Source organism: Papilio machaon, chromosome 9 (assembly GCF_912999745.1).
Source record: "Papilio machaon chromosome 9, ilPapMach1.1, whole genome shotgun sequence".
NCBI lineage: Eukaryota > Metazoa > Arthropoda > Insecta > Lepidoptera > Papilionidae > Papilio > Papilio machaon.
The window spans coordinates 5,546,416-5,560,265 of NC_059994.1; the positions used below are offsets into that span (position 1 = coordinate 5,546,416).

Below are 13,850 nucleotides of genomic sequence, written 5' to 3' on the forward strand. Positions count from 1 at the left end.
GGACTTTTTTGAAATTGTATAAAATTACTAGCTGTCGCCCGCGAGATCGTCCGCGCAGAATTAAAAACAAACGTAATAAGTAGCTTATGTTTTCTTCCAGACTATTTTCTACATCGGTGTCAAGTTTCATCAAGATGCGTTGAATCGTTTTGGAGATACCTTCAAAGGAACATCCATCCATCCATCTAAACATGCGCATTTATAATATTAATAAGATATGTATATTAAAAAAGTTTCATATATTTTCGAATAGAGAAAATTAAAGCTGTCACGTACCTACGTAGAAAAAATGGACGAATCTAATTCTTCGCAAACGTTTCGAAACGTTAATAAAGATGTTATAATAAATATCCCCGGGAAAACCTTTCGGGAATCGAATCAAGCTAAGGGTTGGAAAATTGCTCGCATCCCGGAGGAGGTGTGGAGGCGCCATCTGCGCTGCCTAATGCCCCCTCCATTTATCTGTCATTTTGAAGGCGCTGTATAGATAGATAAGTCATATCGTATATTACTTGTAATCCCCAATAAGGCGTACTTACAGCCCTGTGTTGTAAATGTGGCAGCTGTTCGATTTTTCTTAATTCGTTTAATGTGTTCCGACGCTAATGTAGATAAGGTTATCTATATACTAAAAGTTATGTTCATATGTATAATATGTAGTTGTAATAAAAGTAAACTAGTTGCAGTTATATTCAGTAACTTATTTTTGCAAAGCAGTTTTTATTTCGGATGATCAAAAAACTACTGTTATACGATATTGTTTTACCTTTTTTTAAAGTATAGTTAACTGCCATTTTTGCACAGTTATGCCAGTCTGCATAAAGTATTTAGGCAACAAGCATTTCCAAAGTTTAAATGGATAACATGAGAGCAGAGACAGCTGTTGAGCATTACTATAAAGAAATTTATGTCTAAAGTCAATATGACTCAAATGTGCTAGTCACAAAACGAATGAACAGTACCGAAATCACAGATTGCCTACAGTCGCTACTGGACGTTCAAAACTAGCGCATAAGAGCGACGACAATCTCTATTTTATTATGGGGACCTCGTAAATGTCTATTAATATGAATGGGCTCCAATTACTTTTACGATTCGCGTTTTGTTGCGAGATGTTCTAAAAAAGTTTACGATCTTCCGCGCCCCTGATCTGTTCAACTTTATATTATCTTTGACCGGGTGCCACTGGGACCAAGCTTAGGACAATCACAAATACCGGCAGATGGCACCAAACACATCATCACCTGCCTTTGCATTGCAAGTTAATAGTTTTATTATGAAAAATAAATTAATTAAAATATAGGAGGAAAATTGTCAACAAAAAACAATATCTGTATTTATAGATAAAAAAGCCGTTTATAAATCGGAATAAAAAAAAATCTTTGCTTATATTTTATAGTAGTTTAAAAAAAAAAACTGATATTTATTTTAGTTGGATTATTTGTAACAGGTGTAACAGGTTGTGCTAACCTCGCCCTACTAACGAAAATATTCTAAAACTGTATTGATTTTTAACTTCAATTACGTAAATATAAATAAAAAATTACCTTAAATTGCCTACAAATTAATCCTTGTACTCATAATCGTGTTAGAAGCACGCGTGTTGTAATAACAAAAAACGCACGTTTTTCAAATACGACACGATGAAGCAATTATGACGCTGCATCGACTTTATCGGAGCTACGTGCGAATGGACTCCATTTTAAAATTCATATTTGTTTACGTTGCTAATTTTTTGACTCACGCGAGTATTTTACGCAAGCTTATCTTATATTTGAACATTGTGATGTTTATATGCGCAGATGAAGTACCGTCGAAAAACAATATTGGCTCATATTGGCTCCCGTGTGCTTTATCCAAACAAAATCGATATAACTTTGTAAATGTGCAATAACCGCCATTCGATGGATCAGAATGCGTGGATCTGAATGAGTTTATGCTATAACGGAACGCTTCCTACAGTGTGTGCCAGCCCCCGTCTATCACACCGTATGACCCGTTGAATGCGTCTTATTCCACTTTTATCGCTCGTATTAGTCATAAAATGTTAATGAACGCTCGTTCGGTCCAAACATCCGAGCGGGAGATTCATGTGACGGTGTTAAACGTAACCCGAAGTCGACACTTCGTCGGAAACGTAGTCATGAACGGTCTATGTGCTTTCAAAACAACGAGTAACGCGAGCGTTTGAGATAGCCTCGATGTTTTTAAAAGCTCTTTTATTGTGAGACCGACGTGTGTCTAAGCAAAGCGATTGCGTACACCCACTTCATTTGATTTTCATTGTTAATTCAGTGCATTACGGTACAATTTTGGAAAACTATGTCGAGTTGTAAGACACATTGTTCAATTCAATGTGAAAAATTGAAAACAAACAATAACAAGGTAATACCAATATAATGTTAAGAATTGCGTTTAAATATAAAAATATACACTAGAGTTTTTAATTGAACTTTTTCACACTTACACTATCAGTAATAGATACAATTATTCGCCGGTACTTTTTACATTTCAGGCTACTTAAATAGATACTAAAGTAATAAATGTCAGAGTGAAAAATATGTTTTTTTTTATGAAATTTTATGAAAACTCGTAACAGTAAAGTCAAGTATCGGCTCATGTATTTTGATTTAGATCACTTTAATAATACGTTTCGACTGTTTATCGCAAATTATTATGACCCAAACTAGAATTTAATTCTAAATAATAAAAAAAATTAAATTTGTTACATAAACAAAAGTTCAATTACCCACAGTTTTAAATTTTTCAATAAAGTGAAGAGTAAATCATACAACTATGATATATATTGTAATGTCATGTTGAAGTGATAAGGCTTTATAAAGTACAGAATAAATATTAAACACTCAATCTTATCTTACCCGTAATGAAACGTGAATATATTTACATATTTATTACACAAATATTTTTTTCTTTAATTAATTTAGGTTGACAATACGGTACTTTGCGGTGTTCATATTTAAAATGAGTTGATGACATAATTGTTTTTAGTGCGATTTTAAAGTCACGATCCTATTGTCCTTTTTGATCCATTTGCTATGATTCACTTACTATGTAAATCCAATGCTTTCATTTGGGGATAATTTTAAAAAATATGTACGTCATATCAATTTATCAATCTTTATCATGCTTGCTTGTAAAATTTTTCAGCTATAAATAGAAACAAAATTTAAAATACTGCATTTGTCGAATGGACCTGACCTGATACTAAATAATCCTTCAAACGGATGCCTTAATTGACAGGCCGTTCGCTTAAGTGCTGTGAGAGTTGTTCCACGGGACTACGAGTTGCAACTTTACTGCGAGCCAGATTAGGTTAATAACTTAACTCTCTACATAAAGCGGTCATATTAAATAGGCAACTTCTAGTTGAGACTTGCGATTTCTCATTAAATTCTTTGGGCGATCCTCCGTTAGAGATATGTTACATTGATACAAAATTACAAAATTTATTAAGTGAAATCAAAATACGCGAATGTGAAGTCAATGTTTTCAACAAAGAACATTAAGATAATACCGGGAATAAAGCTCTTAAATCGACTATCCTTCACTTCATAACTTGTAACGGGCAATAACGTCAGTGAAATACCCATTGAAAACGTCGCGACAATATTTAGTTACTCCGAAATCGTACGCGACACATTATACTGAGCGTTACAGTTTTTTTTTCTGTCAAGACACTCGAAAACGTTATCGGTGATTGATGGAGCCATTTTCAAAAATAAAACGGCCCTCTCCACTCGCAACGACTTACGATCGGTTCACAATATTATTATCAAAAATAACGCTCTCTAAACCGTAGGCGCGCACCTTAGTAAGAACGGCTTATCTCGACACACAAATAATAATTAATAGGAAATGAATTGCGTATTTAGTATAGCAATTGGGAATTTAAAACATCCTGTTCTAGCCTTAACACGTGAGCCCCTTTTATAAATATTGACGACGGAAAATAAATGCAGAGTAAGCACCGATTGCTGAAATAACACAGCTTCCGAGAATAATTTCGTCTAGGCATTTACTACGACTACGTGCTTATAACAAGAGTAAAAGTATGAAGAGATTGAATTTATTTTATCGTTTGATTACGTCGCAAACTTGGCTAGATTTAAAAAAATTAGTATGACTCATTTTTAATTCAAAAAATGTTTGCCGGTTCTTAATTAAAATATCAGGGGAAGAAATTAATTAATCTGAGTGCAGCGGTTGGCGGCAGACAGAGTGCACTTACTCGTGTGTGTATACCTATTTCAGTTGTTGCTTAAAAGGAAAATCTTTGTGAAAATTCACAATACACTTGCGTTGCTAAATTGAACTTTATACCCGCTTTTTAAAGCTCAATTTTGTGTTCTTTGAAATCATCACCAATATACAATTTTGTCGTAACTATACATCCTGTGCTGACTTTGTATAATTACAATTTCTGAGACTTGGCGGCTGGTATACACCTACAATGTGTTTAATTATAACTAATACTTAGTGCCACGCAAAGGGATTAGTTAGTTCACTTGTCTTTAGACTGCGTCTAATATGAAGGCAATTTGCTGTGTAACACATAATAATTAGTGAACAAAAACCAGTTTTCAGTCACCAAGGTTTTTAGAATTTATTTTAAATTAGTTAAAGTTTATAAATCAAATATTTTCAATGGTAACAACGAATAAGTACCTACTCTAATAAATCTTACTAATATTGTAAATGCGAAAGTTTAGATGGATGGATGGATGTTTGTTTGAAGGTATCTCCGGAACGGCTCAACGGATCTTGATGAAATTTGGCACATATATAGAAGTAGTCTGGAAGAACGCATAGGCTACTTATTAGGTTATTTTTAATTCCGCGCGGACGGAGTCGCGGGCGACAGCTAGTAATTGAAATAAAATTAAATTTGTAATACTTTTTAACGAAAATTAATATATTTTATTTAATCAAACTATTAAAACTGAAGATGAGAGTAGGTAAATTTAAATATAAAAGACCAGGTAGCTCTTGCAATATGGGAGTAGGTTGGAGTTGCGATTGTAATTTGTTGCACTGCAGTGCCATAGCGTGTGCCGCCATTCCGCACGTTGCAAACGAGTTCCCTTCGCTACCGAGAACGCCTTAACGACCCCCGACAGTGATCTACGGCGCTTTTTGAGCGATATCAACGCTTCAAATCCACGGAAATCCTTTTTTGTATGTTGAAAACGAAATTATCGGATGTGGTCTTACTGTGTCAGTGTGCATTTTGCGACGAAGTTGGAAATAATTTTAAATGTTGCTTTTTATTCGCTTATTTTTGTCACCAAAAACACAGTTATATTAAAATATTTCATTTTCTTCAACACACAGGTACTTAATTCTTTATACCATAAAATGAAGCATTAAGAATGAACTTCGTAACTGATATGTGGGCATATCAATAATGGAAACATTCAGGCTAATTAAATCGAGTATTACGTGTCGAGCGAGATATCTTGCGACCCATTTATCTCGGATAAAGTCATCAATTTCAATAATAGTTGGCGTAACGCACAATGTATAATGGTCGTTTGGCAGTAAATAGCGTTTTATTGCCGGCTGTAAATGTGCACTGATCTGCATTTCTGTGAGCCTCTGTTTGTACTCAAAAGGATTGATTATTGAATAACATCAATTTAGCATATACAAGGGTTCATTTTACTTCGTACATGGATGATGTAATAAAATAATATGATATGAAGTTATGGAAATACCAAGCAGTGATTATTCTAGAAGACATTAAATGCCAATCTTCTTTTACATATGTTCACTAAGGTTGAAGGAAGGTTATAGTTACTACGATCTTTAATAACCATCTCGTTTCCTAAAATCAGTAATTTTAAATAAGAAAATAGTACATTTTGTACAATCACGCACACAATATATCAGCTTATGACTATCAAGTAGCGGACGTGAGTGGTTTTATTCAATATAAGTTTATTTATATTTTTTTGTTAAATTAATCTTACGTAAAACTACTCTGGAAATGAACAACGTCTGAGCGAGGGCCGCTAACAAAATTAAAAGCGATAATTCTTATTTTATCGTAGTAAGTGGCTCCATCTAAGAAGATCCAACGGGTATTTACGCGTTCCTTTCGCGCCCATAAATCGTCTGTATGCGGCAAATGGGATTAGGAATCGAGTAAACGATGTTGATATCTAGCCATAAAATAAATCTCGCAATAGGAACACATCAGATATCGACTAAAGTTATATCCGAACATAATTTCACTGTTAGTTTACGTATTCAATAAGTTTTCTGTACGCAGTAAATTGTTTCACCAGCTTCGAGATACTATTAAATAAATTTGGAAAAAAAACCTTCAAATTTACCTACATAACGTTAATTTAAAAGGAAAAAAAAATATCTATAATACCAATTTTAAACTTTAATTAATATATTTGGATAATTTAAATTTGAAAATACTATGCGAATTGTTATTTTTTTTTTAATTAAATAAGTATTAAGCTATACCCAGTATGTTTTACACGAAAAAGCTGACAAGGATGGAAGTCATTATATTGTTTTAGGTTGTTAAACAAGTAAGGATGCTGAGGGCGTTAACCCCTCGCGCTTTAAATCAAGTTGTCCGCTCTTAGTTCGTTTGGTCGTCCATATACAACCGCAGCCACATTATATAGTCGAAACCTGTATATTATAATATATGTTACAAATACATCGACCCGTTCTCTTTGACGAATATATTTTGTTATAATTTATCAGCATCTTTAATAAAAAATCATTTTATTATTGCACCATACAAAAACTAGAGGAATTATGTTGTTGTTAAGTTTTCATTGGTGATTCCTGTTCAAACGGTGAACATCGTATTTTGTGAAAAAGATCAATTGAGACAATTTTTTATTTCCAAGATAAGAAATATTAGTCAACACGACACTTATTAATACTACTATTAGAATATTTATCAGGTTGTCATCCATAACAAGTCAATAACAGTTGGTATATAACTGTATATCAACTTGTATATTCGTTAGTCTTCATCTCAATCCCTCGCTGTTGAAGCGGGATGAATAAATCGTGACGTCAGTGAGGCGAGGATCAAAGATCGCCTTGGTCCAACTCGCTGCTCCTATGTTTATACATTATACCACTGCGAGGGTTGCCACAATAAATAAATTAAAAATTTATTTTGTTACTAATAACTTAACTTAGATCTTAACATCAATTGTAAAATTTTTATTAATTTTCGTACTATGTCATTGAATATATCTGAATAGTACTTCGCTCTACTCTTATATTAATAGATCACAGGATTGACTAATTACTTCGGTTTATTTTTACGTTCAGTATACTAAATCGTTAGAAATATGTACGCAGGTATGTTCAATTTACTACTATCAGATTATAAGACCACTTTAAAGAAATACGTTCACAGTAATTTTAAAATGTTTAGGTTTTTAAAACGTTTTCCTTGTGTATTCTTAGAAATTTAGTGATTCAGTAGCAGCCCTGTACCAAAGGCAATGTCCTTTGTAGAACGGAGCACAGAACAACATTGTGATGATTTAACTGGCATTTGCAACCAGCGAAAATGCCTCTTTCCGTCTCGAGTACGCTTGCAATATTAGCTTTTTACTTGACTTAGCTTTACTGTTACAAAGTTTTGTTTTGTTTCTGTTGCATATTGTGTACAAACATACATGCAGTATATTTAAATCCTAACTGAAAAAAAAGAATAGTTAAATGTTTCAATCAGAAAAATGATATTTCATTGTAAAGGTGTAATTAGTAAAGCTTTTTAAACGTCTAAGAAGAAATTTTATCCATGCTATATATGTCACGTATTAATGAATTCTACACCGAAACAAATTAGTTACCACAGTTATATAATAATTTGAGAATCTCCGTTTAAATCATATTGTCATCTCTCTTGTTCATGATTTTCAGAGATTTTGGTTTCAGAAACCAACGGTGAGTCACTTAAGTAACTTTTAAATCCAAGGGCATGAAAGCACTAACGCTTTCCTGCCTAATGATTTAAAGGATCGAGTCGAACAAGATCCGAAAACAATACAGCAATATCTACTTTCGAGATTACAAATTCTTTTTTAAAATGGCCGCCCGAACATTGCCGAGCATTTACGACAAACGAGGAGTTACGACGCAATAAACTCCAGTGTCGCTGACGTGAGGTTACGAAGCCCTTAAGAGGCGTAATGTCGATTTAATTGATAAAGCTTAATACTTCATAACGTAATTGATATCCATACAATGGTTATTTCGTAGAAAACGATAACATCGCCCTTTGTCGATTATTTATCAATTACTTACTTAATTTTACGGTATTAAGAACAAAAGCTTTTTCAGAAAAATCCTCAAAAGAACACATTTCTATTTTTCAAAAGAAAATATTTTTAAAATAAATAACAAAAAAAATATTATGCAAAAGTGATAAAATATTTGTTTAGAAAGCTAAAATAATTAGTTTGTAAAACATTCAAGCTTTTTTCCTTTCAATTTTTTTGTCAGTCAATAAAATCTAGGATTCATACTAAAATTAATACTAAACGGTTGCGCATTACTTATATGTGTGCAAGATTTAAATTTAAAACTAATCCGATTGTACAAATAATTAAAAAGTTTAAAATGTAAATTAAAAACGTTTGCTTACGGGTTGCGAACAAAAAAGATTACGATCACGGTGGCCTTATCTTTGGGAAATAAAACAATTTGTACCACGAATTCATTTGTTTGTTTATTTTAAATAAAGTTAACACAGAAAGTACTCGTAATAAGTGAAACGCATACTCGTAACATGGTCAGTGTTGCTACTTGATTTTATTTTAATTATAAAAAATATGTAAAATGCAAGTGCAAAGTATTTCTTAAAATGTATGCCACATGTATCACAAGATTATGAATAACCTACTATTGCAGCAACAGTAGGTTATTCATAACCTGTATCAAAGTATGTAGTCATAATTACATAAAAATCATTCCCAAAAAAAATTGTAAATAAGCCTCAATCTTTATTTATTGTTCTCTAATTACATTTAATTGTGAAGCATAAAGCGGGCAAAATGTTTAATATATAAATTTATTTCATATTAGAACACAAAAACCCTGTAAGCTTCCAAATATTGTATTGAGACAACACTAGTCTCTGACCAGTCCACCAGAAGTAATCGTACTTGCTCTATAAATTACCTTCTTACCTGTTAGTATCTCTTATAATTCACAAACGCACCTTTTTAATATTCCAATCCACCGGGGCCACATTAATCAAAGCCACTGTAGAACTGGTTCCTTACAAAGGCGGGCAGGTTTGATACAAAGTTAAATAAAATAATAAATAAACAAGAACATTCCGTGAGATTTATTTCGGAGAAAAAAGCGAGGTAAGTTAAGAGCCAGAGCTTGTCGCAGTGTGTTTATAGTCGGCCCCAAGTCGACTCACAATGTACGCCCCTAATTAATGCTTTGTCGTTCTTTTTCGAGATATATTACACTTAAACCATCGTATATTTATAGTTTTTTTTTTGTCCGAGTCAAGAACAAAATAAAGTAATTGGTATCTATATTTCATGATTTTCATACAATTAAGACAAACTAATCACAACAATTTATTCAATGCATACGAAGAATTTTTTTTAAATCAAATGCAAATTATCAGGTCGTAATCCGAATACTTCGAGATCCGGATCACGAAAAACTTTGTCGGAAATAGCAGCTTTTACAGGTACGACGTATCGTATCAGTGACAAACCGCCCCGTCTCAACAATACAACAAAGAATAATGGAACCCAGCTGACGGGAGGTGCTTTAACGCCCGTCGTCATGGCGACCGTGTGAAGGGTGGCCAACCTGCTTCGCTAACATATTGCTGCCACCGTCAGGAAACAGCTTATATTATTCTCGTCATGTTTAGATTTAGTCTTTATTTAGATAGTCGGAAGGGTCACTTTCAAATAGCACACAATACTATTTACGACCTTTCTCCTTGATTGCATTATTGGGACTCGTGTATTGTATTTTGGGTTCCATCTTTGCTTTTTAAAATTAGAATAGACCTATCTATCTCTTTCACGCACATCATCTACAATGTTCGCACTCTTCTAACCACAGTCGCATAATTACACCATTTCCTATTTATGACATTTTAAGCAGTTTTAAGTTTTTGTTGAAATTAACGCCAACTGTAAATGTTATTGCGGCCATAAAATGCAGTTATAGTAATTTATGGCTGATACAAAATTTCGAAGTAGAGCTTTCGTACGAGCCGCTTAATTTGTTTAGGACACTATAATTTAAATTTAGCTTTAACAGGTATTAGCAACGTTGTAAATTATCCGAATCGCGAATCAATTTCAGTATCTCAATGTGACCGAAATATTTTATTCTTATTTTCAATTAAACTTACTAATCCTTTTTATCCGGCATAAAAATGCGGCTTAACAGTCATAAAACAACCTTGTAAGCAATCTGAATAGGAAATCGATTTATTACGCCAATAAGATTTATACTCAGTACGCGAATTATATTTTAATACGTGTTATTTTCTGTACAAGCAAATATCTATTTCAAACGAGTATATTTTAAAGGTAGCGATCAACGTCGCTCGTAATTCACTGTTTTGTCTATGCAAGTAATTCAAAAAGTATAAAACCTAAGAATGTTACGTATTACATTTTGTAAAAGAAACAAAAAACAGCTGCTTACAATTGCAACATACTTATATAAAAAATATATCTTGAACCAAAAACATTTGCTGATGTATTATCAAAAATTGGGCAATCGTTTAGGGCTGTAAAAAATAAAATACTATCATCAAGTTATATAACAAAAATACTCACATCTATCGAAAAGATGCATATGTAGGCATGCTACAAGCGGGATCCAGGTAACTAAGGGCAAGTCTACACGACAACATTCTCGCGGTCGCCGTTGGTCCACTATCAATTTTATACACGTCGAGAAGCCTATTTATCTTACCTTATTTATTACCTGGCTCGAAAACCAGTCCTGGGTCCGGCGTCTGCGCCGCTATCATGGCATTTACCTGTCCCACATATACACGTCCTCACCGTATGTGTGAAACAAGATCAAATTCTAGTAAATTAGATAAACTTTCGATTTAAAACACGTATTTTTAAAGGGTCCGAATGTTATTTGACCTATTGTATTTTTAAGTAAATTGAAATAGAGGTTCAACTTTCACGAATTCCTCGAAAATGCCTCGACGAACATAATAGAGTCACCTTACAAAGCATTAGAAAGTTGCGCAACCCTTCCTTACTCAACCCTTTTTTGTGTTTTTTTTTTAGGAAACGCTTCATTGTTACTGCGCAAGCTTTTAACGGGCCTTAATCCATTCTGTTACTTTTTTGTTCAGTACGGAATTTTGTTCATTTTTGAAAATACCGTTTACGAAAGTCAAGTCTTTTTCATAGACATAGACCAGGTCAAAAATGCTTAAGATTGTCTACGTAATATTGTAATCAAATTTGTATTCGATACACTTAAAGATTTAGAAAATGTATTGTCAGTAGCAAAAGGGATTTAAAATTAACTTTATTACCGCAATAAAATATTAATGGCCCATAAAAATCTTAGATGATATAAAGTGAAATTTAATGGCATGCATGGAGGCTTTGCGCTGCGAATTCAAAACATGTGTCTCATTGAATGATATATGGAACGTAAAAGTGATATTAAATTTACTTTAATTACTAACAACCATTTTGAGATAGTTGTTTACGATAACATCATTAAGTTTAATTTGAATGATTATTAAATTTAATTTATTTTTGCTTTCAGGTCCGAATGGCTGCCCTCGACGACGAGGCCGACAGACATATACAAGGTTCCAGACATTAGAACTGGAAAAGGAATTCCATTTCAACCACTACCTGACGCGTCGACGCAGGATAGAGATCGCACACGCCCTGTGCCTTACGGAGAGGCAGATCAAGATTTGGTTCCAAAATCGACGTATGAAACTCAAGAAGGAATTGCGCGCAGTGAAAGAAATCAACGAGCAGGCGCGCAGAGAGCGCGAGGAACAGGACAGAATGAAACAGCAGCAGCAGGAGAAGCAGGCGAAGCTGGAGGGGCAGCACCACGGCCACCACGTGACTCACCACCACGACCCTATGAAGATGCCCATCGACAAGGGCTCCAACGACCTCCTCAAAGTGAATAAGGTGCCGACGTAAGGCGTCTGGCCAAAGCACTAGGCAATCTTGACTGATACTGTATCATAGTGTGATTACCTGAAGTGTTGCGTCCACGGGGAGCAGCGCGCAACGGTTGTCGTTTCGTATCCACTAGTTCTTTATGTTTTGCGGCTGGTTCAATGGGAGTGTCGTCTCGTTGTGGAGGCATTTTGACTTCGTATCAATGTTCCTTTAGTGCGAAAGACTCGCCTCCATGTTCGCTAGTGGACGGCTGGTGATGTGCTTTAAGCATTTATTTTGTTGCCATAACCACACTATGTATTGCAATAATATTTTATCTAAAATATACAAACGCGTTAGTGTCGCCCTAAGGATTACATATAAATTCCGAGTGGATTTCGGTATTGTTAGTTAAGATTTTAAATCTGTGAATCTCATAGTATTTATTGCTACCACTTACTCTAATTCATTACGTTATATTTTTTTACTATTAGATTATTATTATATTATGTACATTTTGATGTATATTTTATTATTTGTTTGCTTTTAGCAGACCAGTTATGTTTTAAAGGGTCACATTTTTTATATTTGTCAAGTTTGTTGTATTATTGTCCGATTGTTGATTTCGAAAGAGTTGCTTTATTATTTTCATCAGTGATTTCCTTCCGTCGTTAAGTTCGTAAATTGTTGATTCGCTTTAGACATTTTAGTTTTTATTTTACTTTTTTGTACCGACAAATACATGAATGAAAACATAATTATTCCATAAGAACTTTTAATGTATATTTGTAACAAAAATACGTATCGAAGTACAATCGCTAATAAGTCTACGTTTTAACAAATCTTAATTTTGTATTTCTGTCTTCAGAACAAAAGGTAAATATTTAAAATTACTCGATATTTTTTGATATCAATTCTAGATTAGAAGCACCATGTCCAGTTATACATATAGTGATCGAAAAACTGCAAATGGATTTGAACATATATGATGCACTTTGTGCAAAGTGAGCGGTGCGTCGTCCGAAAGATCTGAAAATATCCGATGTTCAAAAATTATATACGTAACAATGATACATATAATAAACAATAATGTGACTAAATTTTAAATTTTACAAGTAATTTTAAACATTGAGTAGTTTAAGTGTAATATACATTATAGGTAATATAAAATGGACTTTGTATGAAGTATTTCCTAAGAAATTAGATACACTTTGTGTACCTTCGATAGTTTTAACTTGATCATTTGCTTGTATCACCTTGATCATTTCAATGCTTCGAATCTTATAGCTTTGTGGGACAAATTTCAAAAATGAACAAATGCCTATTAATAATATTCTTCCTTATCTCTAAGTGCTTCAAGTTAAAATTTTAATTTTTTTTTATCAAAATATGTTTCTTAATTTGAAATGGACGTCACTCACACAACATTTCTTATCAATTTACAGACTCAACTAATAAACGCGTCTGGAATTTCAATTCGCTTTCAATGCAATGTTGTGCCAAAATACGTTTAAAAATAATAATTTAGCATTGTAAATGAAAATTATAATTTATAAACACTAATATTAATAGTATTGCGTCAGACTCACACAGTTCTTTGTGCAAGGTATTTTCTTTTATACGTAATGTCTAAACAAAAAATTAGTATTCTAATATTAGTGTTGATAGTCACCCATTATACGTAAATTA

At 33.3% G+C, this 13,850-nt stretch overlaps 1 protein-coding gene across 4 annotated transcripts in view; it reads left to right on the forward strand.

Annotated features, from left to right (window-relative positions):
* LOC106711859 (homeobox protein abdominal-A homolog) overlaps positions 1-12,611 on the forward strand; it is a 33,846-nt gene extending 21,235 nt beyond the window's left edge. For all 4 annotated transcript variants that reach the window (XM_014504268.2, XM_014504269.2, XM_014504270.2 and 1 more), the window contains exon 3: positions 11,803-12,611. In XM_014504268.2, coding sequence (XP_014359754.1) covers positions 11,803-12,200 — 398 coding nt within the window. In that variant the 3' untranslated portion in view covers positions 12,201-12,611. The remainder of the gene's footprint in view (positions 1-11,802) is intronic.
* Positions 12,612-13,850: the final 1,239 nt, after the last annotated feature.